The 26,558-nt window shown below is 20.9% G+C and overlaps 12 protein-coding genes across 12 annotated transcripts; 6 read left to right on the plus strand and 6 right to left on the minus strand.

Annotated features, from left to right (window-relative positions):
* Nucleotides 1–765: 765 nt before the first annotated feature.
* On the plus strand, nucleotides 766–1,890 carry DDB_G0286379 (hypothetical protein; the record flags this gene model as incomplete). The annotated part of the gene is made up of 1 exon (XM_632625.1): nucleotides 766–1,890. One exon carries the CDS (start codon nucleotides 766–768, stop codon nucleotides 1,888–1,890), a length of 1,125 nt encoding a protein of 374 aa, XP_637717.1.
* A 411-nt stretch (nucleotides 1,891–2,301) lies between these two features.
* DDB_G0286381 (hypothetical protein) lies at nucleotides 2,302–3,795 on the minus strand (the record flags this gene model as incomplete). The annotated part of the gene is made up of 1 exon (XM_632626.1): nucleotides 2,302–3,795. One exon carries the CDS (start codon nucleotides 3,793–3,795, stop codon nucleotides 2,302–2,304), a length of 1,494 nt encoding a protein of 497 aa, XP_637718.1.
* Nucleotides 3,796–5,822: 2,027 nt separating this feature from the next.
* On the plus strand, nucleotides 5,823–6,777 carry DDB_G0286383 (hypothetical protein; the record flags this gene model as incomplete). The annotated part of the gene is made up of 3 exons (XM_632627.1): nucleotides 5,823–6,214; nucleotides 6,354–6,474; nucleotides 6,583–6,777. 3 exons carry the CDS (start codon nucleotides 5,823–5,825, stop codon nucleotides 6,775–6,777), a joined length of 708 nt encoding a protein of 235 aa, XP_637719.1.
* Nucleotides 6,778–7,199: 422 nt separating this feature from the next.
* Nucleotides 7,200–8,366, plus strand: padA (nmrA-like family protein; the record flags this gene model as incomplete). Its single annotated transcript, XM_632628.2, has 2 exons — nucleotides 7,200–8,101; nucleotides 8,363–8,366. 2 exons carry the CDS (start codon nucleotides 7,200–7,202, stop codon nucleotides 8,364–8,366), a joined length of 906 nt encoding a protein of 301 aa, XP_637720.2.
* A 473-nt stretch (nucleotides 8,367–8,839) lies between these two features.
* Nucleotides 8,840–10,571, minus strand: DDB_G0286387 (BTB/POZ domain-containing protein; the record flags this gene model as incomplete). Its single annotated transcript, XM_632629.1, has 3 exons — nucleotides 8,840–9,802; nucleotides 9,897–10,354; nucleotides 10,472–10,571. The coding sequence occupies 3 exons, from the start codon at nucleotides 10,569–10,571 to the stop codon at nucleotides 8,840–8,842; spliced, it is 1,521 nt and encodes a 506-aa protein (XP_637721.1).
* A 4,353-nt stretch (nucleotides 10,572–14,924) lies between these two features.
* Nucleotides 14,925–15,611, minus strand: rpl34 (S60 ribosomal protein L34; the record flags this gene model as incomplete). The annotated part of the gene is made up of 2 exons (XM_632630.1): nucleotides 14,925–15,228; nucleotides 15,547–15,611. The coding sequence occupies 2 exons, from the start codon at nucleotides 15,609–15,611 to the stop codon at nucleotides 14,925–14,927; spliced, it is 369 nt and encodes a 122-aa protein (XP_637722.1).
* A 500-nt stretch (nucleotides 15,612–16,111) lies between these two features.
* On the plus strand, nucleotides 16,112–17,474 carry jcdC (transcription factor jumonji, jmjC domain-containing protein; the record flags this gene model as incomplete). Its single annotated transcript, XM_632631.2, has 2 exons — nucleotides 16,112–16,270; nucleotides 16,386–17,474. The coding sequence occupies 2 exons, from the start codon at nucleotides 16,112–16,114 to the stop codon at nucleotides 17,472–17,474; spliced, it is 1,248 nt and encodes a 415-aa protein (XP_637723.2).
* A 318-nt stretch (nucleotides 17,475–17,792) lies between these two features.
* Nucleotides 17,793–18,635, minus strand: DDB_G0286393 (hypothetical protein; the record flags this gene model as incomplete). The annotated part of the gene is made up of 1 exon (XM_632632.1): nucleotides 17,793–18,635. The coding sequence occupies one exon, from the start codon at nucleotides 18,633–18,635 to the stop codon at nucleotides 17,793–17,795; it is 843 nt and encodes a 280-aa protein (XP_637724.1).
* Nucleotides 18,636–19,668: 1,033 nt separating this feature from the next.
* u2af2 (RNA-binding region RNP-1 domain-containing protein) lies at nucleotides 19,669–21,684 on the plus strand (the record flags this gene model as incomplete). Its single annotated transcript, XM_632633.1, has 1 exon — nucleotides 19,669–21,684. The coding sequence occupies one exon, from the start codon at nucleotides 19,669–19,671 to the stop codon at nucleotides 21,682–21,684; it is 2,016 nt and encodes a 671-aa protein (XP_637725.1).
* A 178-nt stretch (nucleotides 21,685–21,862) lies between these two features.
* Nucleotides 21,863–23,219, minus strand: DDB_G0286397 (hypothetical protein; the record flags this gene model as incomplete). The annotated part of the gene is made up of 2 exons (XM_632634.1): nucleotides 21,863–22,449; nucleotides 22,526–23,219. The coding sequence occupies 2 exons, from the start codon at nucleotides 23,217–23,219 to the stop codon at nucleotides 21,863–21,865; spliced, it is 1,281 nt and encodes a 426-aa protein (XP_637726.1).
* A 283-nt stretch (nucleotides 23,220–23,502) lies between these two features.
* On the plus strand, nucleotides 23,503–24,653 carry tsfm (elongation factor Ts; the record flags this gene model as incomplete). Its single annotated transcript, XM_632635.1, has 2 exons — nucleotides 23,503–23,530; nucleotides 23,614–24,653. The coding sequence occupies 2 exons, from the start codon at nucleotides 23,503–23,505 to the stop codon at nucleotides 24,651–24,653; spliced, it is 1,068 nt and encodes a 355-aa protein (XP_637727.1).
* Nucleotides 24,654–24,769: 116 nt separating this feature from the next.
* DDB_G0286401 (hypothetical protein) lies at nucleotides 24,770–26,195 on the minus strand (the record flags this gene model as incomplete). The annotated part of the gene is made up of 3 exons (XM_632636.1): nucleotides 24,770–25,142; nucleotides 25,286–25,845; nucleotides 25,980–26,195. The coding sequence occupies 3 exons, from the start codon at nucleotides 26,193–26,195 to the stop codon at nucleotides 24,770–24,772; spliced, it is 1,149 nt and encodes a 382-aa protein (XP_637728.1).
* Nucleotides 26,196–26,558: the final 363 nt, after the last annotated feature.

Consider the following 26,558-nt stretch of genomic DNA (forward strand, 5'->3'; position numbering starts at 1 on the left):
TTGTTTTTATTTTGTTTAATTTATTTTTTTAAAAAAATAAAAAAAAATAAAAAAAGTAATTATAAAATTTTAAAATTTTTTCTGTATTTGATTAATTTTATTCATTTATTCATATAACCTTCAAAGAAAATGGGGAAAAATTTCAAAAAAAATTTCAAAAAAAAAAAAAAATAAAAAAAAAAAAAAAAAAAAAAAGAAAAAAAAAACAAAAAAAAAAAAAAAAAAAAAAAAAAAAATGGGTATTAAAATAAACCCATATCTTTTTTTTTTTATTTTATTTTGTTTTATTTTATTCTCTTTCTTGATTTTTTTTTTTTTTTGCCCAATTAGCAAATTAATAATTTTATTTTATATTATTTTTTATTTTTTTATTTTATTATATTTAGTATCATTACTAAACCATAAAATTAATATGTTTTTAAATATAAAATAGTAAAAATTATAGGTGGTCAAGTTAAAAATCTAAATTAGGAAAACAACAGCCTAAAAAAAAAAAAAAAAAAAAAAAAAAAAAAATTTTTATTTTTTTTTGGTTCCCGCCAAATAAATTTAAAAAATTGAGTTTTATTTTTTTTTTTTTTTTTGAAAATGGTTTTTTATTTTTTTATTTTTATTTTATTTTTATTTTCTTTTTTTTTTATATAATATTAATAACAATTGATATATATACACATATAATAAATAATAATTAAATAAATAGTTTTTTTTTTTTTAATTTATATTATATTTATTGTATATATATAAAAAAAAAAAAAAAAAAAACAAATGGAAACAAAATATCATGAATATGATGATGTACAAACAAAAGATACACCATCAAATAAATATTCATTAAATGAAAATAGAGGTGACCTTATATTTTTAATTATGGAAATCATTGGTGAATCATGTAATTCAATCTATGACTCATTTACATTGGATGCCCCACAATTTGCATTTAGAGGTATTGATAAAACTTTATCAAAAGATGGTGAAATTGGTAAACTTATAACGATAATTAAAAATTTGATAAAAGAACAATCCTATTTATTAAAATCACCAATGACAAATAATAATAATAATAATAATAATAATAATAATAATAATAATAATAATAATAATAATAATAATAATAATAATAATAATAATAATAATAATAATAATAATAATAATAATAATAATAATAATAATAGTTATAATAATAATAATATCAATGATAACAATAATAGTAGTAATAATAATAATAATAATTTAGAATATAATACAAAAGGTGGAGAATATATATCATCAAATCAATCATCACCTTTATCAATTTATTCAACACCACCAAATCCATCATCTTATGTATCATCACCTTTAAATCAACCAGCAAATAACACTGAAGCTTTCCAAATTAATGGAAATGAATTGGATGCTGCTCAAATTAAAATCAAACAATTGGAATTAGAATTACAAAAATTTAAAGAAGCAGGTGCTTTATTCGCCATGAATAAAATTAATAACTCTTCTGCACCACCTCCACCTCCTAAAGCTTGTGCACCACCACCACCTCCACCACCTCCACCACCCATTACAGTAGTTAAACAACCATCATTCTTAATGAAAAAAGGTGTTAACAACAACAACAACAACAACAACAACAACAACAGCAGCAACACTAATGATAGTAACAATACAAATAATACAAAACCACAACCAACATTTAATTTTGCAGATGTCTTATTAAATAGACCTCAATTAAAGAGAGTTAGTAAAGATAGATCTCCAGGTGGTACACCAGCTAAAGAACCAAAGAATAAAAGTGGAAGTGTAGAAGATGCACTTCTTAAGGCAATCGTTAGTAAATTCAAGCATGCAAATTCATCACCTGTCAAATCTCATGATGATTCATCTGATAGTGACTTTGAATAATTGATAATAATAATAATAATTTAAAAAAAAAACTATAAAAGTAATATTACTTTATTTTATACATATTCAAAAAAAAAAAAAAAAAAAAAAAAATGACAAAAGAAAAAGAACTATTATAATTGCATTATTATTTAATAGTAAAAAAAAAAAAAAAAAATAAAAAGAATAAAAATTTTTTACATATTCATACAAATAAAAAAAAAAAAAAAAGAAACGTCTTATTTCTCTTCACTACTAATAATTGATTTATAATTTTATTAAAATATTAATTTTATTGAAAAAAAAAACAAATTCTCTCTATTTTTGATTTTATATACATTTATTTAGAGAAAATACTTATTATTATTATTATTATTATTATTATTATTATTATTATTATTATTATTATTATTATATTTATATATTTAAAATTTAAAAACCACTTGTCATATAACTTGAGCCAGCATATGCACTTGAGTGATAACTTGGACCAGATGGAGATAATAAAAAGACATGACCCATTTCTCTAGTAAACATTGAACCTAAATTTGAAATTTCTTGAGAATTAAAGAATTTCTTCTTTTTTGGTTTTTCATCTTCTTTTTTCTCTTCAATATCAGAAGCTTCTGTTACATTTGGTGAATGTAAATCCTGTTGAGATGTAAATAATTTCTTTCTAAATGTTGACATTTTCATTGATACGGTACTATATTTTGTAAATGGTTTACCATTTCTATTTAAATTAATATCATCATTTGAAGAAGTAGTATTTGTTGGGAAAACAGTGGAAGAAGATGAAGCTACATTTCTTTCATCTTCATCTGTCATATCTGCTCCACTTAATTTTGAATTTAAACTACCAGTAGTTTGAGATTTTGATATTGTATTAAATCCATTCATTGAGGAGTTTTTCATTGATTTCTTTCTAGTCAAAGTATTAAAGAATCTCTTTGAAAGGGTTTGTGATTTTTGATTCTTTGGAACATCTTTATATGAATAGTATCCACTATTATTAAAGTAATCAGCTGCAATCATTTCTTCATAGTTTTGTTGTTGTTGATTTACACCAACTGATGATGATGATGTTGGACTTTCTGTTGTATCAATGATTGGTGTTTTATTAAATAGATTTAATAATTCTGCTTCTGCCTTAGTTTGGAATCTTTCTCTTTTAATATGACGTTGATGTTGATGTTGATGTTGATGTTGATGTTGATGTTGATGTTGATGTTGATGTTGATGTTGATGTTGATGTTGATGTTGTTCTTCATCTTCATCTTCTTGTGGTGGAGGTGGAGGTGGTGGTGGGAGTAAAAGTTCTTGTTTTTGTTGTTGTTCTTGTTGTTGTTGTGGTGGTGGTGGTGGAGGAGGGAGTTGAAGTGATGATGAACCTTTTTCAATATTGTCATCGGTTTCTTTTTGTTGTTCTTCCTCCTCTTCTTCTTTTTCACATTCAACAACATCTACAAATGGGTGAGATGGTAATGGTACTGTATCGTTACAATTAATATTTTCATCATCATTTAAATCATCGACTTTCATTGTTCTTAATAAATCTTCATTAACTTCATGTACTGATAATGGACTATTAATTTCTTCTAAAATTTCATCAGTTTCTTTATCTTTATTTTTTTCATTATCTTCTTTAGAAATTGAAATTGGTTCTTTGCCCAATCCATTAATTATTGGTGTTGGAAGTTTTTGTTGTTCAGAAATTTCTGGTGAATCTCCAACTGGTAAATCAAATGGTCTAGATGGTAAGCTTGGAATCTTTGGAATTATATCTGGATTATATTGTAATTGAGTTGATGGTGGATTTGGATTCTCAACAACATTTTCATTAATTATTTGTTCATTAAATTTTTGATCTTCAATTGAAATTGGTGAAGTTTCAGTATTATTTGGTTTTGAGTTGTGTGTTCCCATTTTTTTTATTTTTATTTTTTTTTTTTTATTATTAAAAAAATAATAATAAAAATATTTATTTATTTATTTATTTATGTGAGTAGGTGTTAACGAAAAAAAAAATATAAAAAAAATTTTTTTAAAAAAATAATGAACTTTATTATTTCTTTTTATTTTTTATAATTAAAAAAAAAAAAAAAACTATTATTTTTATAATTTAATTTATTAAAAAAAAAAAAATTGTACAATAAAAGGAAATAAAAATATAAATTATTTAAAATAAAGAACAAAAAAATATTTACAAATTAAAACTATTATAAAATAAAAATCTATATGTAATTATTGTAATAAACAAAAAAATTAATAATTATAATTTAAAAATAAAATTTTTTTGATTTTTTGATTGATTAATTTTTTGATTGATTGATGATAAATTTTATTTTATTACAATACTAATTTATACAAATATATTAACAAAAATTAAAAAAAAAAAAAAAAAATTTAAATAAAAAAAAAAAAAAAAAAAAAAAAAAAAAAAAAAAAAATTAATTTATTTCTATTTTTATTTTTAATTACAAATAATTAAATAATTAAATTTTTTTATAAAATTAAAAGTTAAGATATAAAACGATAAAACAAATGATTTTTGGCTATATTATTATATGTTTATATATTTTTTTAAAATTGTTTTTTTTTTTTTTTTTTTTTTTTTTTTTTTGGAAAGGAAGGAAAAAAAAAAAAAAAAAAAAAAGGGGGGGGGGGAAGGCCTTTTGAGTTTTGATAAATCAAAAAATTTTTTTAAAAAAAAAAAATTTAAATTTTTTTAAATAAAAAAATAAAAATAAAATTAAAAAAAAAAAAAAAAAAAAAAAAAAAAATTAACAAACCAACCACCTTTCCTTTTTTATTATTGCCATCAAAATTATATTGGGCAAAAATTATTGAATAAAAAATTCAAATAATTAGTGTGTGTTTAGGTGTTTTGGTTTTCTTATACAAACATATGAATTTTATTTTTTTTTTTTTTTTTTTTTTTGTAAACAATTCAAATATAACAAAAATCAAATATCACACACACACACTCACATTTTCTTTTTTTTTTTTTTATTGTAATTTATTCTGAATTTAGCTGTTTATTGTTATTTTTATTATTTTTTTATCAAATTTTTAAATAAAACCCCCATTTTCTCTTAAACGGTGTGGTTTTATTTTTATTTTCCTAAAAATATTTATTTTTAATTTTTATTTTTAATTATTTTATTTTTATTTTCACAATTTTGCCATTTTTGGAAACCATATGTTGTTAGAATACACCATTTCATTGTTTCTATTTTTAAAGAATCAAACCATTCCTATGTTCGTACTCACAAACACACTAACTCACACTCATCCCAAAAATTAAACACTCTTAATTGTTATATAACAACACATAACGACACAATTTTAAGTATATACTGATATAATATCGATGGATTAGATTATATGATGAGATCAAACACTTCTATTAAGTGTTTAATAATTAAAAATAATTTAAAAAAAAAAAAAAATATAATATTTTAAAAAAAAATATAATAATAAAAAAAATAAAAAAAAAAAAACTTAAAAATGATAGTATATGTGGTTCAAATCTAATTTTTTAAGATAATTTTGAAATATTTATTATTTTTATTATTATTATTTTTATTATTATTATTTAAAAAAATATTAGAATAATGGGGGGGAGGAGACAGGGGACAATAATAATAAATTCTAATAAAAATAATAATATTATTTTTTTTTTTTTTTTTTTATTTATTTAATTATTATTAAAAAAAAAAAAAATTATAAAAAATGATATGTTTTGAGTCAGACACTGCTTGATTCCCAATCAATATTCTTTAATCTTCCACACAATCATTCGAATGATTTTTTAATTTTCTCTCAGGAGATTTTTTTTTTTTTTTATTTTTTTTATTTTTTTATTTTTTTTTATTTTTTTTATTTTTATAAATAATTTTATTATTTTTTTTTATTTTTTTTTAGTCAAAAAAAAAAAAAAAAATCTAAATATGAACAATTTAATTAAAGATTATATTAAAAATACAGAATTAGATAAACAAATCACAGATTTGTCAACAATTACAATAGATTGTGATAATGATAATGATTTGGTTAAAAAAATATTTGAATCTTTAGATAACGATAAAAATGAAGATTATTATAAAGGTTTTTATAATTTTACAATTCCTAAACTTGGTGAAAATGGCTCATGTAGTATGAAAACCGAGTTTGAGCAATTTGATCTCACAACTGTATATGGTGAAAGAAGCTCAACTTCAGATTTACATCTTTGGAGATTATATCAAATCATAAATGAATTACAAAAATTAACAAATGTTGATTGGCTTGGAATTTATAAAAAGACAACTTATAAAAATTCAAATAATGAAAATGAAGATTGGTAAATTTATATACATATTTTTTAATTTTTTTTTTTTTTTTTTTTTTTTTAAATAATTATAATATTTATAATAATAATAATAATATTATTAAATTAATAATTTATATAATAAAATTAAAATTATAATAATTTTTTATAGTCTTTTAAAACTTGCATATTATGGTGAATTTAGTAGACCAATTTTCCCATTAACTGATTATTTTCAAACAATTTCCAATAATTCATGGGTTGGTCTAAATGGTAAATCAAAAGTAATTCAAGTATGTAGTTTTATTATCTTTTTTTTATTTTATATGATTAAAAATATATTAATAAAATTAATTTATAAATTACTAATTTAATTAATTTTTTAAAAAAAAAAAAAATAGAGTTTAGCAACATATGAAGGTGTTTATTATAATTGTTCAGATAAAGTAAAGAGTGAAATTTGTATTCCAATTTTTGATAAAAATCAAAATGTAATTGGTATTATTGATGCTGAATCATGGAAGGATAATCATTTTAGTTCAAAAATTTTATTAGAAATTGTAAAAGTTGCTATTTCTCTTTCAAATTATCTTTAAAAAAAAAAAAAAAATTATAGTTATAAAATACCGACCAAAAATAATGAAAATAAGATAAAAATAATTTTATTATTTTTTTTACTTTTTTTTATTTTTACAATAAAATGATTAAACAAAATTTATTTTTTTTCCTTAATAAAGCAATGACCAAAAGAAGAAAAATTTCAAATAAAATTTTGAAAAAAAAAAAAAAAAAACCCTTTTATACCCTTTTTTGAATAAATTATTAATAATTTTGATTTATTATATCTATTAATTAAATAAAATATTTAAAATTTTATTTTTTTATTTTTTTTTAAAAATTGATTAATTAATTAATTTTTGAAAAAAAAAAAAAAAAAAGTATAAATTTAAAAAAAAAAATTTTATTTTTTAAAATCAGGGTCCAATAAAGAATAACCAAAAAAAAAAAAAAAAAAAAAATGCAAACAAATATTACTTCAACAAAAATGTCAATTTTAGTAACTGGTGGAACAGGAGTTGTTGGTAGACAAGTTGTCAAATCATTAGAACTTAGAGAAAAAAATATTAATATTAGAGTTGGTGGTCGTGATCAAGACAAATGTAATCAATTGGGATTTGGTAAGAATTCAACTTTTACTAGATTCGATTTCATGGATCCAACAACATGGGATAAATCATTAGAAGGTGTTGATAGAGTTTTCTTAATTGCCTTGCCAATGGATCCAACACCAGAGAAAAGCTTAGGACCATTCATTGAGAAATGTAAAGAGAGAAAGTTAAAGAAAATCGTTGTCCTCTCTGTCATCGATGCTGAACGTGTACCATTGGTAAAGATTGAACAAATGGTTCAAGGTTCTGGATTGACATTTGTCATTTTGAGACCACCATTTTTCTCTGAGAATTTCTCTGAAGGTTTCATGAAACACGATATTGACCAAGGCACCATTCGTGTACCAGTTGGTGAACATTCAGTCAATTGGATTTCAACTCACGACATTGGTGAATGTGCTTCCATAGTTCTCATGGACAGTAAATTCGATGGCAGAACCATTGAAATCACTGGTCCAAAACCAATCAATTTCAAAGAACTCTCTGAAGTCGTCTCGAAGAATGTTGGTAAACAAATTAGATTTGAAGATATTAAACCACAAGAATACAAGAAATGTCTCATGGATAGAGGTATCAGTGAACCATCTGCAAACTATCTCAATGAATTGTTCACTTCTGCTCGTGAAGATAAACTTTCAAAATGTACAAAAGGTGTTAATGAAATCACTGGTCATGATCCAAGATCCTTTGAACAATTTGCCAAAGAAACTTTCTCAAATACAAGTGGTAGTTGTACTTCTAAACCAGTTATGTAAATTTTAAAATTTACATGAAAAAAAAAAACAAAAAACAAAGAAAAAAAAAAACACCAACAATTCCATATTTTTTTTTTTTATTTTTTGTTTTCCAATCTTTTTCAAAAAAAAAACAACCAATAATTTTTAATAATAAATAACAAAAAAGATATAATAATAATAATAAAATAAATAAAATTGGTAATCTAATGATACTTTTTGTTTTTTTTTTTATTTTTTTTTTTTTTTATTTTTATTATTTGTTTTAATTTTAATAGATAAACAAAAAAAAAAATTAGGAATTTTTATTGGTCTTTAATTTAAATTTGGAAAATATTACTAATAATTATTAATAAATGAATTTACAAAAAAAGAAAGAAAGAAAGAAATAAAAAATAAAATAAAATAATTAAATGTACAAATTGTTTTGTTTTTTTTTTATTTTTGTTTATTTTCATCTTTTTTTTCCATCTTTTTTTTTTTTTCCATTTTTTTTTTTTATTATATTTTTTTAAAAAAATTTACTAGTAAACTATTTATAGTTTTTTAAAAAAGGAAAGAAGAAAAAAAGGTAGGAATAATATATATATACTGTTATATGTGTAAGTTTTTACTATAGTATTTTTTTTTTTTGATTATTATTATTATTTTTTTTTTTTTTTTTTTTTTTTTTCTAATTATTTATATAAATACACCTTTTTTAAAAAAAAAGACATAATGGCGTCAAATATTTGTTATTGATTAAAAAATTAAATTTAACCATCCAATGCAATACATTCTAAAATATGTAATTGAATTGTTACACAATCATTATCCATATAACCTAAAGATTTATCATACAAAAGTTTTAATTCTATTAAACCATTACCCCAAACACTTTTCTCATAATTGAATAAAACATTTGGAGATGAGGGATAGTGACGACAAAGTGTTTTATTCTTTTGATTTACAAGACCGAAAAAGAATGTTGTATTTCTTAAAAATTCGTAAGATTCCTTCTCTTTTACACGAACTGCTTCTAAATAAACTGAAAAACTATCACTGTGCTTTGCTTCACCAGCTGGGTAAGCCCACATTTTCCAAGTTAAACCATACATTTCAAAACAGTTACTAACATGTTTTTGACTCTTTATTGCGCTAAAATTATGAATTGGCCATGATACTGAATAACATTTCTTATGATCAGGACATTGGAATGATATAACATCACAACCAGGTACCAATGTAGTTTGATTTGGTTTCTTTCTTGGTGTTAATCTAGGATTGAGTAAATCGTTTTCATTCATTGGTATTAACTTTGGTTTTGAAAGGAATCTATATGATTCTAATAATAAATTTGAAGGAATTAAATGACTATATGGTTCAACAACACTAACCATATCTTCATAATCTATTGATGGGAATCTAATTAAATGAAATACTTTTGATACCAAATTTTTATCTTGTTGTTCAATTAAAATTGAATTTGAATTATTTGTAGTTGTAGTTGTAGTTGTTGATGTTGATGATGATGATAATAATACAGTGTTACAAGAAACCCACTCGATTGTAGATCTAAAAATATCAATCTCTTTCATTGGTATATCATCTCTATTCAAGACTTTGATCAATACATCTTTTCCAAGTTTTGAAACTCTTTCAATATTTAAGAAAAATGATGAATTTGAACAAACTTGTTCTATATAAAGGTCTGTTAATTCTGAACATAAACCATTATCCTTTTTTTTTTAAAAAAAAAAAACAATAATAAATAAATTAATAAAATATTCCAATATTAAAAAATAAATAAATATTTTAATTAAACAGACTTACTTCTAATAAAAATCTTTCTAAAATTAAATTATCTAAAGTTTTAATGAAATCTCTACAAATTTGTTTACCATCTTCCAAGAGAAATTGATCACAAACTAAAAACATACTTGTTAAATTCTCTTGATTTACTGATAACTCGGATGTATATAAAAACATTAAAATTTCAAAGAAAATGTCGACTGAAATATTTGGAATTGAAATTTCTTGTTGTTTACTCTCTTTCATTCCATTGGTTAAGAGGAGACTAAAATATTCGGATTTCAATGCAACCTTTTCTTTATGTGCATAGATTCTACCTCTTAAATGTGATTGATCAACATGTCCACTTGAATCGGCACCATCTTGTAATTGATCTAATGTTGGAAGTAAAAATGTAAGATCGTGTGATAAATTCTTTTGAAATGATGGTTGATCTTCATATTCTGATTCATCTACAAATTTATATTGATTAAATCCATCTAATTAAATAAAATAAAATAAAAATAAAATAAAAAAAAATAAAAAAAAATTAATATTTTTTAAAATTAATAAAAAATAATATTAAAATAAATAAATAATAATTTTTTTTCAATTACCTAAATCCCATTGTTCGTTATTTTTTACAGTTGCAATTGATAAACCTTGTAACTCTAATTCGATTGGTTTAACATTTAAAAAATCCATTTTCTGTTCCATTTTTGTTTTATAAATTTAAAAATATAGAGATAATGATATTTTAAGTATTAATAATAATGATTATAAAAATAATATGATTACAACTTTAAATTAAACAAATACAAGTTACTTCTTAATAGTTAAATTAAAAATTAAAATTTAAAAAAATTAAAAAACCAAAGAATTAAAATTTTTATTTTTTTTTTTTTGTTTTTATGTGGGTATGAAAAATACTATATATGATAAAAGGTGGTGATAAAAATAAAAAAAATTAAAATTAAAATTATAATAAAAAAAAAAAAAATAATAAAAAAAAAATGATAAATGAATAAAAAGTTTTTGATAAATTTATCTGTGTGTTTTTTGTTTTTTTTTAAGTTGTATATTTTAATTTTATAATTTTTTTTTTTTTTTAAAAAAAAATTTTTATTTTATTTTTACTATTATTTTAAAATATTATTATTATTATTATTATTATTATTATTTTTTTTTTTTTTTTTTTTATTTTATATTATTATTATTATATTATTTTTTAAAACGTTTTGTAGTAATAAGTTATTATTAATTGTAAAAAGAAAAAATAATAATTAAAATATTTTGGAAAATTTAAAAAAAGTGGAAGTACTAATGAAAATATAAATATTGAAAAAAATTGTTTAAAAAAATAAAAATAAAAAATAAAAATAAAAATTAAAAAAAAAATGAATATTTTAAAAATAATAAAATAATATTAACTTAAAAAATATTATAAAATTGTTTCGATCAATTATTATATTATTTTTAATAAGAACCTATAATCTTTTGAGTGTGGGTTTTTTTTTTTATTTTTATTTTTTTTTTTATTTTTTTTTTTATTTTTTTTTTAATTTAAAAAAAAGTGTGTGGATAAATTGTTTGAGGGGAATAAAAAAAAAAAAGATGAAACTTTAAAAAAATAATAATAATAAAGAAATTGAATAAAACATTATTTACAATAAAATCTCACACACACACACACTAAAAACAAAGACTAATCTACACAATTCACAATAACAAACATTAAAAACATATAATATATACCCATTATACTATATAAATATATATAATATATATTTATTTTATTATTTATTTAAAAAACAAAACCACCCACACCCAAAACACACATTAATTAATCATTGAAATTATTAATTTAAATTGAAAAAAAAAAGAATAATTTTTTTGGATTTTTTTTTTTTTGGGGGCGTTGTAAACACCATTTTATTTTTTTATCTTTTTGGGGAAGATTTTTTTTGGATATTTTTAAAAAAAAATTATTTTTTTTTTTTTAAAAAATTTTAAAAACAATTAAAAGTTTTTATTAACAAAAAAACCCCCCCCCCCCCCAAGGGAAAATTTTTCCCCCCCTTTAAAATATTTTTTTTTCACATATTTTTTTTTAAAATTTTTTTCCCCCTTTTTTTTTTTTTTTTTTTAAATAATTGGGAAAAAAAAAAAAATTTTTAAAAAAAATTTTTCTTAAAAAAGGGGGTTTTTATTTTTTAAATTTTTTCAAAAGCCTTTTCCTTTTACCCATTTAAAAAAAAAATTGTTTTTTTTTTTTTTTTTTTTTTTTTTTTTTTTTTTTTTATTATTTAATTGTTGTTGCTTTTATTTATTTTTTTATATTTCTACAAAGGGTAGAATTGTTTATAGTGTTTTTTTTTTTTTTTTTTTCTTTTTGTTTTTTTTTCTTTTTTGGTGATTTAAAAAAAAAAATTTTAAAAAAAAAAAAAACATTTTATAAAAAAAAAAAAAAAAAAAAAAAATCCCTTTTCGTATTGCAGCCTTATTAACTTTTGGAAATGTTTTATCGATAAACGTATTTTAAGGGAGAAGGGGGATAATTGAAATTTAAATAAAAAAACCGAAAAACCATTGCAAACCCAAAAACAAAACATTTTTATGACAAAAATAGCCCCCAATAAGTTTTTTACAAAAAAAAAAAAAAAATTTAAAAAAAAAATAAAATTAAAAATAATATGTTTCAAAAATAATGAAAAAAAAAAAAAAAATAAAGGAGGGCTTAAATATTTTCCAACACTAATAAATAAAAGTTAATTTTAGATTTTTTTTGTCCTACCTACCAATTAAAAAATATTTTTTTTTAAAAAAATCCTGTATTTTTTTATTATTACACAATTATGATTATATATATATATTTTTTTTTTTTTTTTTTCGAAAATAAAAATGTTTAGAAAAAAAAAAATTTCTTAGATTTTAATTTGTTGTTAATTTTTTTTTTTATTTTATATATATATAAATATTATTATTTTTTTTTATTTTATTTTATTTTATTTTATTTTTTTTTTTTTTTTGGAAATAAATAAATAAGTTTTACAAAAAAAAATAACTTTCAATTTGGAAATTACTTTTAATTATTAATATTATTACAAATAAATAATGAAAATGGATTGAAAAAAAAATTTTATTTTTTATTTTTTATACATTTGGAAACAATAAAAAAAAAAAAAACTTAGAGTCTGTTTATAAGAATTTTAATTTTAAATAGAACAACCAAAAATAAAGTTGAAATGATAATTATTGGATAAAATGAACAATTAAAGGTGATGTGATATTTTTAAAAAATAAAATAAAAAAAAAAATTATTTTAATTTTATTATTTTTTGCTTTTTTTTTATTTGTTAATTAATAATGAAACTGAAAAACTCATTAAAAACAAATGTATCTTTTGAAAATTCAAAAAACTTTTTTGTTTTAAAAAAAAGGTATTTTGGTGTTTTGATGAAAATAAATATCTTATTTCCTAAATAAGTTTAAAAAAACTTTTTTTTTTTTTTTTTTTTTTTTTTTAAATAAGTTTTTTTTTTTTAAAAATTTCTTTTTTTAAATTTTTTTATATTATTTTTGTCAAACTTTTTTTTTTGAAAAAAAAAAATTGGTTTTGATTGGTTTAATCTGATATCTTCTTTTTTAAATTAATTTATTTTATTTTTTTTTTTTTTTTTTTTTTTTTTTTTTTTTTTTTTTTTTTAAAATAATAAAAATAATAAAAATAAAATATTGAAAATAGAAAAAAAAAAATTAAAAATTAACCTTCCTTTTTTAAAAAAATAAAAAAAAAAATCTGTTTGAAATCCGTTGCCAAACCACTTGAAATTTTTTTTACAAAATGGATCATTGATTTAACCTATTGTTTTGTTTAATTTTTTTTTTTTAAAATCAAAATAATATAATAAAAAAAAAAAAAAATGAAAAAAGATATTAATACATTTCCTCTCTTTTTTTTTTTTAGATATTAATATTAATTTAAACAGTTGGGGTGGGGTGGGGAGGGGATGAATAACGAAAGTGATCCTTAAATATTTTAAAAAACTCAATTTTAAATAAAACAATACGCCATTCAATGATAAAAGATAAAAGATAAAAGATGCAATGAAATTTATTACAAGTAACAAAATCCACATTAATTAATTTGACAAGAAATTAATTTTTATCTTTCCAATACAATTTTTTTTTTTTTTTTTTTAAATTAATCCAATTAAAAAAATTATTAAAAAAAAATAGAAAACTTGTATTTATTTATATTAATAAATTTGGACATTAACCCAAAAAAAAAAATAAAAAAAATAAAAAAATAAAAAATAATAATATTACTCTTATTAAGAATGCAAAATATTTTCAGAAATGATGTAATTATGGTGATAAAAAAAAAAAAATAATAAAAAATAAACCTTAAATGTTTAATAATTAAATTCAAAGTTACAAAAAAAAAAAAAAAGAAAATATAAATTACTCTTTTTAATAATTGAAAATAGTTTAAATTTAAAATTACAAAAAAAAAAATACTTTTTAAACCTAATATTTTTAAAATGTAATTATGGTAATAAACCCTAAACTTTTATTTATTAAATTTAATATTATAAAAAAAATAAAAAATATAAATGATGGAATTGGTAATAAAAAAAAAAAAAAAAAGTCTTAAACTTTATTTAATTTTATAATAATACTATAATATTATTTATATTATATTAGAAAAAAAAAAAAAAAAAAAAAAATAAAAATAATAAATACTATTTTAATATTTAAAAATAGTTTTAAAATTGTATAATTATGGCAATAAAAAAAAACAAATAAAAATAAACCTTGAACTTATATTTATAAATTTAATGAAAAAAAAAGAAAACAATACAAATACTCTTTTTTTTTAATAATTAAAAATAGTTTAAAAATGATTATGGTGATAAAATAAATTTAGATATCAATATATTGAGAAAAAAAAAAAAAAAAAAACATAGTCTATCTTTTTGTTTTTCTTTTTTTTTTTTCCCTTTATAAAATATATAGTTTTGTACTTTTTTTTTATAAGTAAAAAATGATTGATATTAATCACTACATTTATTTGGATGATTTCTTATCTTTCTTTTGTTTTAAATCTTTTTGTTGCTTCTTGAAGACAATTTTAGCGGTTTTTTGTTCTTCAATTAAGAAAGCACGAACGATTCTGTTACGGACACATTTGGCACATTTGCTACCACCATAAGCACGTGAAACAGTTCTTCTTGATTTTGGAAGATTTTTGTATTGGTATGGTCTTAAGGCTGGGATACCGGCTAAGTTGACACCACATTCACCACATCTTGGAACTTTACCAGTTTTACCGATGTATTGGTATACTAATCTACCACCTGGAGTCTTGACGCTATAATAAAAAATCAAAGTTATTAATCAATCCTTTATTTTTGTATAGTTTTTGTAGATTGAAATTTTGGGTTGGTTGTTCGAGTTGTTGATAGATAGTATGTATAATTTGTTTCTTTGTTCTGTTGTTAGTTGTTTTGTTTGCATTATCAAATATAATTTAATTAAATATCCTATCATTTGTTGAATCTTTTATCTTACCAAAAGTGACATAGGTTTTATACTATAAATATCAACTATCAACAAACATTGTCAACCATTATCAATCAATCATCAATCCAATCCAATCCAATCTTTTATTCTATTATCAAATTATTACATTTTGGTAGCGTTAGAAGTAGTACGGTAAGATAATCTTCTTCTGTAGGTAAGTCTTTGAACCATTTTTTCTATATGTGTGCAGATATACGATTAAGCGAAAAAATTGAAAAAAAAAAAAAAAAAAACGGTGACCTCGCATAAAATTTTTTTGATTTTTTCAATTTAATTTTTTCAATTTTTTTTTTTTATTTTTCAGAGGCGTTACTCAAAAAATAAAAATAAAAATAAAAAAATAAATAAATGAAAATAAAAAAAAACAAAAACATTTATTGATATAGATATTAATTTTTATTTATAAATAAAAATAGAATTTATAAATACTTTTTTATTTTTTATTTTTTTATTTTTTATTATTTTCTTATTGTTTTTCACAAAATAAATTAATTTTATTATTATTTTTATTTTTATTATTAACAATAAAACTTTCTTTTTATTTTTTTTTTTTGATCATTTTTGTTAACCCAACACCACACTCACCCATCGTTTTTTTTTTTTTTTTTTTTTTTTTTTTTTTTTTTTTCAAATTAATTTATTTTTTTATTTAAAAAAAAAAAGAGAGAGATATGAATATTGATAGAATTGATAAACCAACAAGAGAACAGTATGAAGAATATATATTAAAAAATCAACCTTTTATTATTACTGGTGTTGTAAATAATTGGATTTCATTTAATAAAAAATGGATACCATCTCAAAATATTGAAGATGATTATTTTTTAAGTGTAAAATTAATCCAAATTTTTATTTATTTTTTTTATTATTTTATTATTTATTTTTAATTTTTAATTATTTTATTAACAAACTAATTAATTTTTTTTTTATTAATTTTTTTTCCAGATTTTAGAAAATAAAGGAATACCAGTTAGGGAAATTGGAATTGATGTTGGTGAATGGTTAGGAAAAACAAAAAATATTAATTTCTCAATATTTTGGAAAAAATGGAGAGAACACTATTTTAATTTTAAAAATGAAAAAAATAATCAAAGTAACAATAATAATAATAATAATAATAATAATAATAATAATAATAATAATAATAATAATAATAATAATAATAATAATAATAATAATAATAATAATAATAATAATAAACCAAAATATTATTTAGCAAGTTTACCAATTCAAACATATTTTAAAGAATTAATAAATGATTTTGAAATACCAGAAATACCAAAAGAACAAAATAAAAATGGTAATTTATGGATTGGATTTAAAGATCAAATAACACCATTACATCATGATTGGAGTTCTGGTGATCCAGGTATGGATGGATTACATGCAATTATAATTGGTAGAAAACAATTTAAATTATTTGATCCAATTGTAAATGTAAATTGTTTTAAGAGAAAAAAAGAGTGGGGTAAATTTCATCAATCAGAATTTGATTTAGATAATCCAGATTTCAATAAATTTCCAGAAGCTAAAAATTTTAAAATCATTGAAATTCAATTAAATCAAGGTGAAATGTTATTCATTCCAAAATTATGGTGGCATCATGTTAAAACTTTAGAACCATCAATTAGTATTAATTTTTGGTTTCAACATATTGGTTCTGAATTATTAAAATCAAATAAATTATGGTGTCATATGGAACAATATTTAAATGCTGTTTTTGAAATGGATGCAACTAAAATTTCAAATGATAAATTTAAAAAAATTATAAAATATTTAACAAATGATAATAATGGTGGTGATGGTGATGGTGATGGTGATGGTGATCAGATTATTCAAAAATATAAAGATGATAATTTAAAACTAATTCAATTACCAAAATTTATAGATTCATTTTCAAATGCTGTAAATAATCCAATATTTAAAAATCATCCAAAAAAAGATCAATTTAAATTTGAAATAACTGAAAAGGTGAATCAATGGATTGAAGAAAAAAAGAAAGAAATAAATGAAAATAAAATTGTAATATTATAAAAAAAAAAATATAAAAAAAATAAATTTTTGTTCACTAATTTTTTATTTATGAAATTGGAAATTTATTATTTTTATAAAAAAAAAAGATGATGATGGTGATGATGATAATGGGTTGAGATTGAGTGAGTTATTTACAATTGAGGTTGGCAAAAAATGAAGCTTCATTTTGCTGGTTTTTTTTCTTTTTTTCTTTTCTTTTTTTCTTTTTTTTTTTTCTTTTTTTTTTTTTTTCTATTTTTTTTTTCTTTTTTTTTTTCTACTTTTTTTTTTTTTTTTTTTTTTTTTTTTGATGTTACAGAGTTAATAAAACTTTAAAATTTAAAATGAAAAACTGTAAGAGTTAGTTGATTTTGAAGCGGTTGTAAAAGGTTTATTAGTTGCATTTGAGGAAGTGTATGGCTTTGAATTACCATTAAGTTCTGCTAATGATATACGTCTAATACCACTACCACCACTACCACTAACTGAAGAATAACTAGTAGAGGATTTAATAGTAGTGTATGGTTTGTTGCTGACAACATTTGAAGTATATTTAACATCTGATGTGGATGTTGAAATATATGGTGCTTTATCTTTACCTTTGAGCCATTCTGGTTCCTCTTTTTTTGAAAGTTGAGGTTTTTCTTCTTCTTGTGGTGGTGGAGGAGAATTAATAATTGAGACAATTACTGGAACTTCCTGTTCTTCTTGTATTTTTTCTTCTTGTTTACTCTCCACTACAAGTGTTGAGGCTGGTACTTGTGCAATTGGTATTGGTACTTTCTGTTGTTGTTGTTGTCGTTGCTCCAAAAGTAATTGTTGCTCCAAAAGTAATTGTTGTTTTTGTTGCTTTAAAAGTAATTGTTGTTGTTGTTGCTCCAAAAGCAATTGTTGTTGTTGTTGCTTTAAGAGTAATTGTTGTTGTTGTTGTTGCTCCAAAAGTAATTGTTGTTGGCAAAATTGCTGTTGTTGTTGTAAATAGAGTTGTTGTTGTTGGTATGTAAATCCATCATTTTCATCAACTAAAGGATTTAAATTTCTGTAAACTGGGAGTATTTGTTGTTGTTGTTGTTGTGGTGGTGCTTGAGGTTGTTGTTGTTGTTGTTGTTGTGACTTTTTAACATCCACCCAAGTTGATTGTGTTGGATTGCTTTCGATGAATACAAATTCGTCATCATCCATTTTTATTTATTCTTTTTCTTTTTTTTTTTTTTTTTTTTTTTTATGTTGGACGATGTTGAAGTGTTGAAATAAACTTTTTTTTTTAATGTGGGGTATTATTGAATTTATGTAATTTTTTTTTTTTTTTAAAAAAAATTAAATTATTTGTACACTATTATTATTATTTTCTTTTTTTAAAAAGTGTGAAGTGTTTGATAAAAAAAAAAAAAAAAAGTTAATTCTCATTTTGTGTTGTCGATTGAAAAAATAAAAAAAAAATAAAAAAAAATAAATTACAGGAAAATTTTTAGAAAGCTTTTTTTAAAATAATTTAATTGGAATTAAAAAATAAAAAAAAAAAAAAAAATTTAAATATAAAAAAAAAAAAAAAAAAAATAAAAAAAAAATAAAATATTTGGTAAATATCTGTACTTTGGATTTTTTTTTTTTTTTTTTAGTTTAATCAAATACATACCCATTGAAAATCACAACTAAGTTATTATTATTATTATTTTTTTTTTTTTTTTTTCATTCCAATATTTTCTTTTAACTTGATCATATTTCTTTTTTTTTTTAATTATTTAATTATATTATACTTTCATTTTTGTGAATTAAGTATAACCTTGATGTTATTTTTCAATTTTATATTTTTTGTTTTTTTTTTAATCTTTTTTAAGTCACCAAAAATATTTTTTTACTATTTTAACCAAAACCTTTTTGTTTTTTTTTAAAAAATCTAATTTTTTTTTTTATTTTTTTATTTTTTATTTTTGTCAAAAAAAAAAAAAAAATTTAAATTTTTTATTTTAAAAATTTCACAAAAAAAATTACCAATAACATAACGAGATTTTACATTTACTTCAAATAACTCCATCTCCTTTTATTATTCTAATAATTTAGTTTAGTTCAACTAAAACTTGGATTATAGATTTTTTTTTTTTTTATAAAGGAAGAAACCAATTTTTTTTAATCATTAAACAAATAACATTTCAAGAATATTCAACAGGAAAAAAAAAAAAAAAAAAAAAAAAAAAGTTTGATATAAATTAAAAAAATGGAAGATAAAGAAGATAGAGAAAAAAGAAGTGGTGATAGAGATAAAGATAGAGATAGAGATCGTGATAGAGATAGAGATCATTATAGTGGTAGTAGTAGTAGTAGTAGCAGTAGTAGTAGAAGAGATAGAGATAGAGATAGGGATAGAGACAGAGATAGGGATAGAGATAGGGATAGGGATCGTGGTGGTGGTGATCGTGATAGAGACAGAGATAGAGATAGAGATCGTGATAGAGACAGAGATAGAGATCGTGATAGAGACAGAGATAGAGATCGTAGTAGTGAAAGAAATAGAGGAGGAGGTGATTATTCAAGTAGAAAAAGAAGTAGATCTCCAAGTGCTCGTTCAAGCACAAGAAGTGATCCATTCACAACTACACCAACATCTAGAAAATCATCACTCTGGGACAGACAACCCGACCCAAATGAAGTCAACCAACAATCACCAACTCACCAACAACAACAACCACAACCACCACCACACCAACAACAACCACCACATCAACATCACCAACAACATTACCAACAACAACAACAACAACAACAACAACAGGGAGGAGGAGGGTTCCAACAAGGAGGAGGATTCCAACAGGGTGGGGGAGGATTCCACCAAGGAGGATTCCAAAACAACAACAACAATAATAATAATAATAATTTTAATAATAATAATAATGGCGGATTTAACCCAATGTTTCAACAGAATCAAATGTTTATGCAGCAACAGCAATTACAACAACAGCAACAATTACAACAACAGCAGCAACAAAATAATCAAGAGACACCACAAAAAAAACAAAGTAGAAGAATTTATGTTGGTAATATTCCACCAGGTATATCAGATTCAGAGTTGATGGAATTTTTTAATGCAGCTGTATTGGCAGCAAATTTAAATACAAAACCTGGACCACCAGTGGTGTTTTGTCAAATTAACGCACCTAAATGCTTTGCATTTATAGAGTTTAGGTCACCAGAGGAGGCGACAAATGCAATGAGATTCGATGGTATTTCATTAAAGAATTTCACATTGAAAATTCGTAGACCAAAGGATTATCAATCGACATCTGATAACACTGGTGGCAATGCGTCATTGTTACCATCGATTGTGCCAACCAATGTACCAGATAGTGAGAATAAAATCTATGTCGGTGGTTTACCATCGAATTTATCAGAGGAACAAGTTAAATCATTATTATCAGCATATGGTAAACTAAAAGCATTCAATTTGGTAAAGGATACCAATACTGGTGTAAGTAAAGGTTTTGCATTTTGTGAATATCAAGATTCTGAAGTAACTGATGTGGCATGTTCAAAATTGAATGGTATACCATTAGCTGATAAAACATTGGTTGTACAACGTGCAAGTATTGGTTCAAAACCACCTGGAGACGCATCTAAAGGTGGTGATGTTACACAACAACAGCATCAACAACAACAGCAACAACAATCAACAAGCAATGGTAGTGGTTCAATGGTTTTACCCCATTTAACTGGTGCGAATAGTAGTTTAATGGAGGATCAAGGTGGTGGTGGTGATAGTTTACCAAATGGCGTTGATCCAACAATTGCTGGATTATTAAATTTAAATATACCGGTTGCTCAAACATTAAGTATAATAAGAACAAATCTTTTAAATAGTAGTGTAAGTGGTGGTGGTGGTACAACAAATGGTACGATTACACCTGACAACAATACGAAACCATCTTGTGTCATTCAAATTTTAAACCTCGTCGATAGAGAGGACATTTTTGATGATAAAGAATATGATAATATATTAATCGATGTAAAAGAAGAATGTGAACAATTTGGTGAAGTGCAATCAATTTGGTTACCTTTACCATCTAAAAATCCATTAGAAGTCACAAGAGTTTATGTTGAATTTTCTCAAGTAGAATTTGCTCAAAAAGCTTGTTTAGCCTTAGGTGGTAGAAAATATAATGGTAGAGTACTTTTCTCTGCATATTATCCTGAAGATTTATTTTTTAAAAATTCACAACAACAACAACAACAATCATAACACATAATAAAAAAAAAAAAAAAAAAAAAATAACAATAAAAAGAAATAATATAATATAAATTTAGACTATAACAAATCTTATTTAAATATTTATTTTATTTATTTGTTTTATTTTATTTTATTTTTTTATTTTATTTTTTTTTTTTTTTTTTTTTTTTTTTTTTTTTAATTTTTTTTTTTAATCATCTTCAAATGAATTTAATTTTCTAGCTCTTTGTTCTAAATTTTCAGCTTCTTTTAATCTACCTTTATCACGTAACATTTGAGCATAATCCCAAAGTACATTACCAAAGTCAATATCAACCTCTTTGTTTATTCTTAATTCTCTTTCTCTTTTTCCAGGTTGATAATGATAGTTTGTATCATTTTGATTTAATAATTGACGTTCTTGTTCTTTTCTTTTAGTTTGATTTTTATAATCTTCAAAGATTGTAATACATTTATTAAAGAAACCTTCAGCGAATGCTAAATTCCTTTTATCTCTATTTAATTTACCTAAGATATAAAGAATCGTACCAACTTTTGGATTATTTCTACCATAAACTAATTCAGATTTTGAAATTGCTTTATCTAAAATTGGTTCAGCTTTATCAAATTGATCACTATCAAATAAAAATTCACCATAATTTGATAAAATATTAACTAATTCAATATCATTTTTATTTAATTCTGCTAATTCAATTGATTTCTTATAAAGTTGTTCTGCTAATTCATCATTATTACCATTTGAATGTAAATAACATGCATAATTTGATAAAATTGATTCTATATATATATATATAAAAATATTAATATTAATATTAATATTAATTATTAAATTATGTATATTTGTTTGTTTTACCATTTAATTTATCATTTTCATTTAATTTTTGTTTTGAAAGTTCAATTAATTCTTTATAAAGTTTATCAGCAGATTCATTACAATCTAATGATAAAATGATTGCTTTATTTAATAGAGTTGAAATTAATAATTCCCAATCATTATTTTTTTTTGCAATTTCATTAATTTCATCAATGATTTTAAAACACTTTTCAGTGTCACCTTGATATTGTGAACAGATTAATAGATAATTTAAAGTTGGTATTAAATATTGTGAATCTATATCATTGGTTGTTAGATTTGTATTATTTTTTAATCTTGATATAACTTGATTTGCATACCTTTCAGCACTTGAAAGATCACCAATTATTAATTCAAGATTAACCATACGAAATAGTACATTCAATGTTATTGGATGTTTTGCACCAATTGTTGATTCTACCATCGACAATGATCTATTTAAAATTGATTTGGCTGCACTATAATTACCACGTTCTTCATATTTTTTAAAATCTTTAATTTCTTGAAATACTTCATCATCTTCACTAAATTTATAATCAGTTTTTAATGTTTGAAAACTTTTGTATGATACAAACCTATTATTATTATTATTATTATTATTGTTATTAAAAATATTATTTAAAAATAAATTTGTAGTTGTTTTATTTTTTAAATTGATTTTATTAAATCTTGATACCAATGATGAGATCATCATTTTTTTTTTTTTTTTTGAATCTTTTTTTTTTTTTTTTTTAAATCTTTTTTATTGTTTTGAAGATTTTGAGTTTGGGGAAAAAAAAAAAAAAAAAAAAAAAAAAATAATAATAAAAAAATAGATGAAATTCGTCAAATTTTAATTTTTATTTTTTTTTTATTTTTTAATTTTTTTTTTATTTTTTTTTTTTTTATAAAAAAACGAATCATTGATTTTTTAATTTTTTTTTTTTTATATTTCATAACCAAAAACTTTTTTTTTTGAAATTATTAAAAAAAATAAAATGATCAGATCATTAAATTTTGCTTTAAGTGTGTAATAATAATTTTTTTTTTTATTTTTTTATTATTAAAAATTAAATTCACTAATAAATTTTTTTTTTTTTTTTAAATAGGAAATTGTAATAAAAATATTTTAATTAATTCAAATAAAATAACAATTAATAATGGATTATTATTGAAAAAGAATAATTTTTGTACACAATCAACAAGTGAAGTTAAAGTACCAACTGAATTAGTTGTACAATTAAGAAAAAAGACTCAATCACCAGTACAAGAATGTAAGAAAGCATTACAAGCTAGTAACAATGATATGGATGGTGCAATCAAATGGTTATTAGAAAAGGGTAAAGCCACTGCTGAGAAATTAAAGAGTAGAGTATCAGCAGAGGGTATCATTTCAGTATTGGTCGATAGTGGTAGTGGAAAAGCTGTCATTTTAGAAATGAATAGTGAAACTGATTTCGTATCACGTGGTGACATTTTCCGTAATTTAGCAAGAGACATCTCCAAAGCAACTTTATCAAACCCAATCAGTGGTGGAAAGTTAGCAGAGAATGGAATCTTGGAACTTGACCCAACCCAAGTTGAAAACATTTACCCAATTAAAATTAACATCACCAATGAGGATGGCGTCGCTGAAGAAATGACTATCAAAGACTCAATAGTTCGTATTGTTAGTAAATTACGTGAGAATATTGTAATTCGTCGTGCATCTTTCATTCAACCATTAAATAATAATAATAATAATAGTAAATCATATATTTCATCATATGCACATGACTCAACATCAGAAAAGAAAGATGTTGGTCGTTTAGGTTCAATCGTTCAATTTGAATATCAAGGTGATTGTAATAATATGAATTCTCTTAAAGAGTTTGCCAATCAATTAGCAATTCACATTGTTAGTAATTCACCAAGTGTAGTTACAGTCAATGATATTCCAAGTTCAGTTTTAGAGGAATGTAAAAATAATAACAAAAATCCAGAATCACTCTATGATGATATGGTACTCTATGAACAATCTTACATGTATTCTCCAGATCATTCCGTAAAACAATATCTTGAAATTCTCTCTGAAAAATTAGGTATTAAAAATTTATCTGTCAAAACTTTTAGACGTTATGCAATTGGTGAAACTGCCGAACGTGTTTAAATTAAACAAAAAAAAAATAAAATAAAAATAAAATAAACAAATTAAAATTTTATTTATAGAAACCATAAAAAAAAAAAAAAAAAAAAGGAAATAAATTATTTAATTCATAACAACCTCTATCTATTCTTTTTAGTATTTTTATTAGAGTTACCATTCTTATTATTATTATTATTATTATTTTGATTTTGATTTTGATTTGTTAAGGATGGTTTAACTTGAGATAATAATGTATCTAAATTAAAATAAAGTCTAATATTATCATAGGAAAGATTACATGGTTCAAATAATTTATCATCTTTTGGAGTTTTCTTGTCATATGGCATTTTAAATTCATTCTTTCTATATGGCATTCTAGATACTTCAACACCATTTTTAAATAATATAATTGATGGTATTTGTTTACTTGATACTGAATCAGCTATATCATATTCATAAGCAATTGATTTCCATCTTCCAATATCAATTTTACCAAAATTAATACCTTGATAACTAAATTTAATAAGAGGAAAAAAAAAAAAAAAAAAAAAAAAAAAAAAAAAAAAAAAAAAAAAAAAAAAAAAAAAAAAAAAAAATTAATATTATTATTATATATTATTATTAAATATTTTTTAATAATAAAATAAAATAATTACATGTAAGATAAATCAGCAAAAGTTGAAGCTAAATATGTACATGGTGGAGACCAAGTTGTAAAGAATTCAACTAATAAATATTTATCTTTTAATTCTTTTGATTGTGCTGAAAATGCCAAAGAATTTTTAAAAGTGATTTGATTGAAAAAGTGAACGAAATTTGATTGTTTTGGCTCAGGTTGTGATTTGTATAAATATACCAACATGCAAACAAATAAATAAACCAATACATAATAAAGTCCATAATGTAAAAAGTTGCCAAAAAATCCTAATTCTTTAGTTGAACTTAAAGTTTGTTTACTATTTTCATTTTCATTATCAAATTTAAATGGTTCTTGTGTTTCTTCTGATGATGATGATGATGACCCATCTATATTATTGGATTTCATTTTATTTGTATATTCTAATTTAAATTGAGTTTCACCAGAATAATATAGTAATATAATTGTTGACATTTTTAATGTGAATATAATACCTGTTAAAATTTGATCAATATTTTTATTCTTTAATATTTTTAATACAACCATAAATCCTGATACATATAAAATCATTAATTCATTCTATTTATTTTAAATTAGTTATTATTTATTTAAAATAAAAAAAAAAAAAAAAAAAAAAAAAAAAAAAAAATGGAATTGTGGTGTTTGGAGAAAAAAAAAAAAAAAAAATAATAATAATATTAATTAACAATTACCTTTGGTTTTAAAATTAGACCTGATAACCTTAAAATTGGATATGCAAGTAAAAATATAAAATTTAATAAATAATATGTTTGTAATATGTGTTGAATTAATCTTGCTTTCATAATTGTTGATGTCTCTTGATGAATTTCAACTTTTCCGGCAGTGTGAATTGGAGGTTTTGTTGAAATTCCATCCTTTGTTGTTGATGATGATGAAGTGTTGTTCATTTTTGCGCTAAAATGATCATTTACCTAAATTGGGATTGGTATTTTTTTTTTTTTCAAAAAAATAAAAATAAAAAAAAGTAAAAATATTTTTTTTTTTTATTTTTTTTTAATTTATTTTTAAAAATAAAAAAATAAAAAAATAATAATTTTATTTTTTTTATTTTTTATTTTTTTTTTCTCCTTAACTTCAATAAAAAAAAAAAAAAATTTAATTTAAAAAAAAAAAAGAAAAAAAAAAAATTTTAAAAATTTCATTTTTTATTTTTAATTCTCAACCCAAATAACCATCTTGTTTATATATATAAAAAAATAAAAATAATCACACAATCACACACACACACCTTTAAAACACAAATAAACATA

This window comes from Dictyostelium discoideum (genome assembly GCF_000004695.1).
Source record: "Dictyostelium discoideum AX4 chromosome 4 chromosome, whole genome shotgun sequence".
Lineage (NCBI taxonomy): Eukaryota > Evosea > Eumycetozoa > Dictyosteliales > Dictyosteliaceae > Dictyostelium > Dictyostelium discoideum.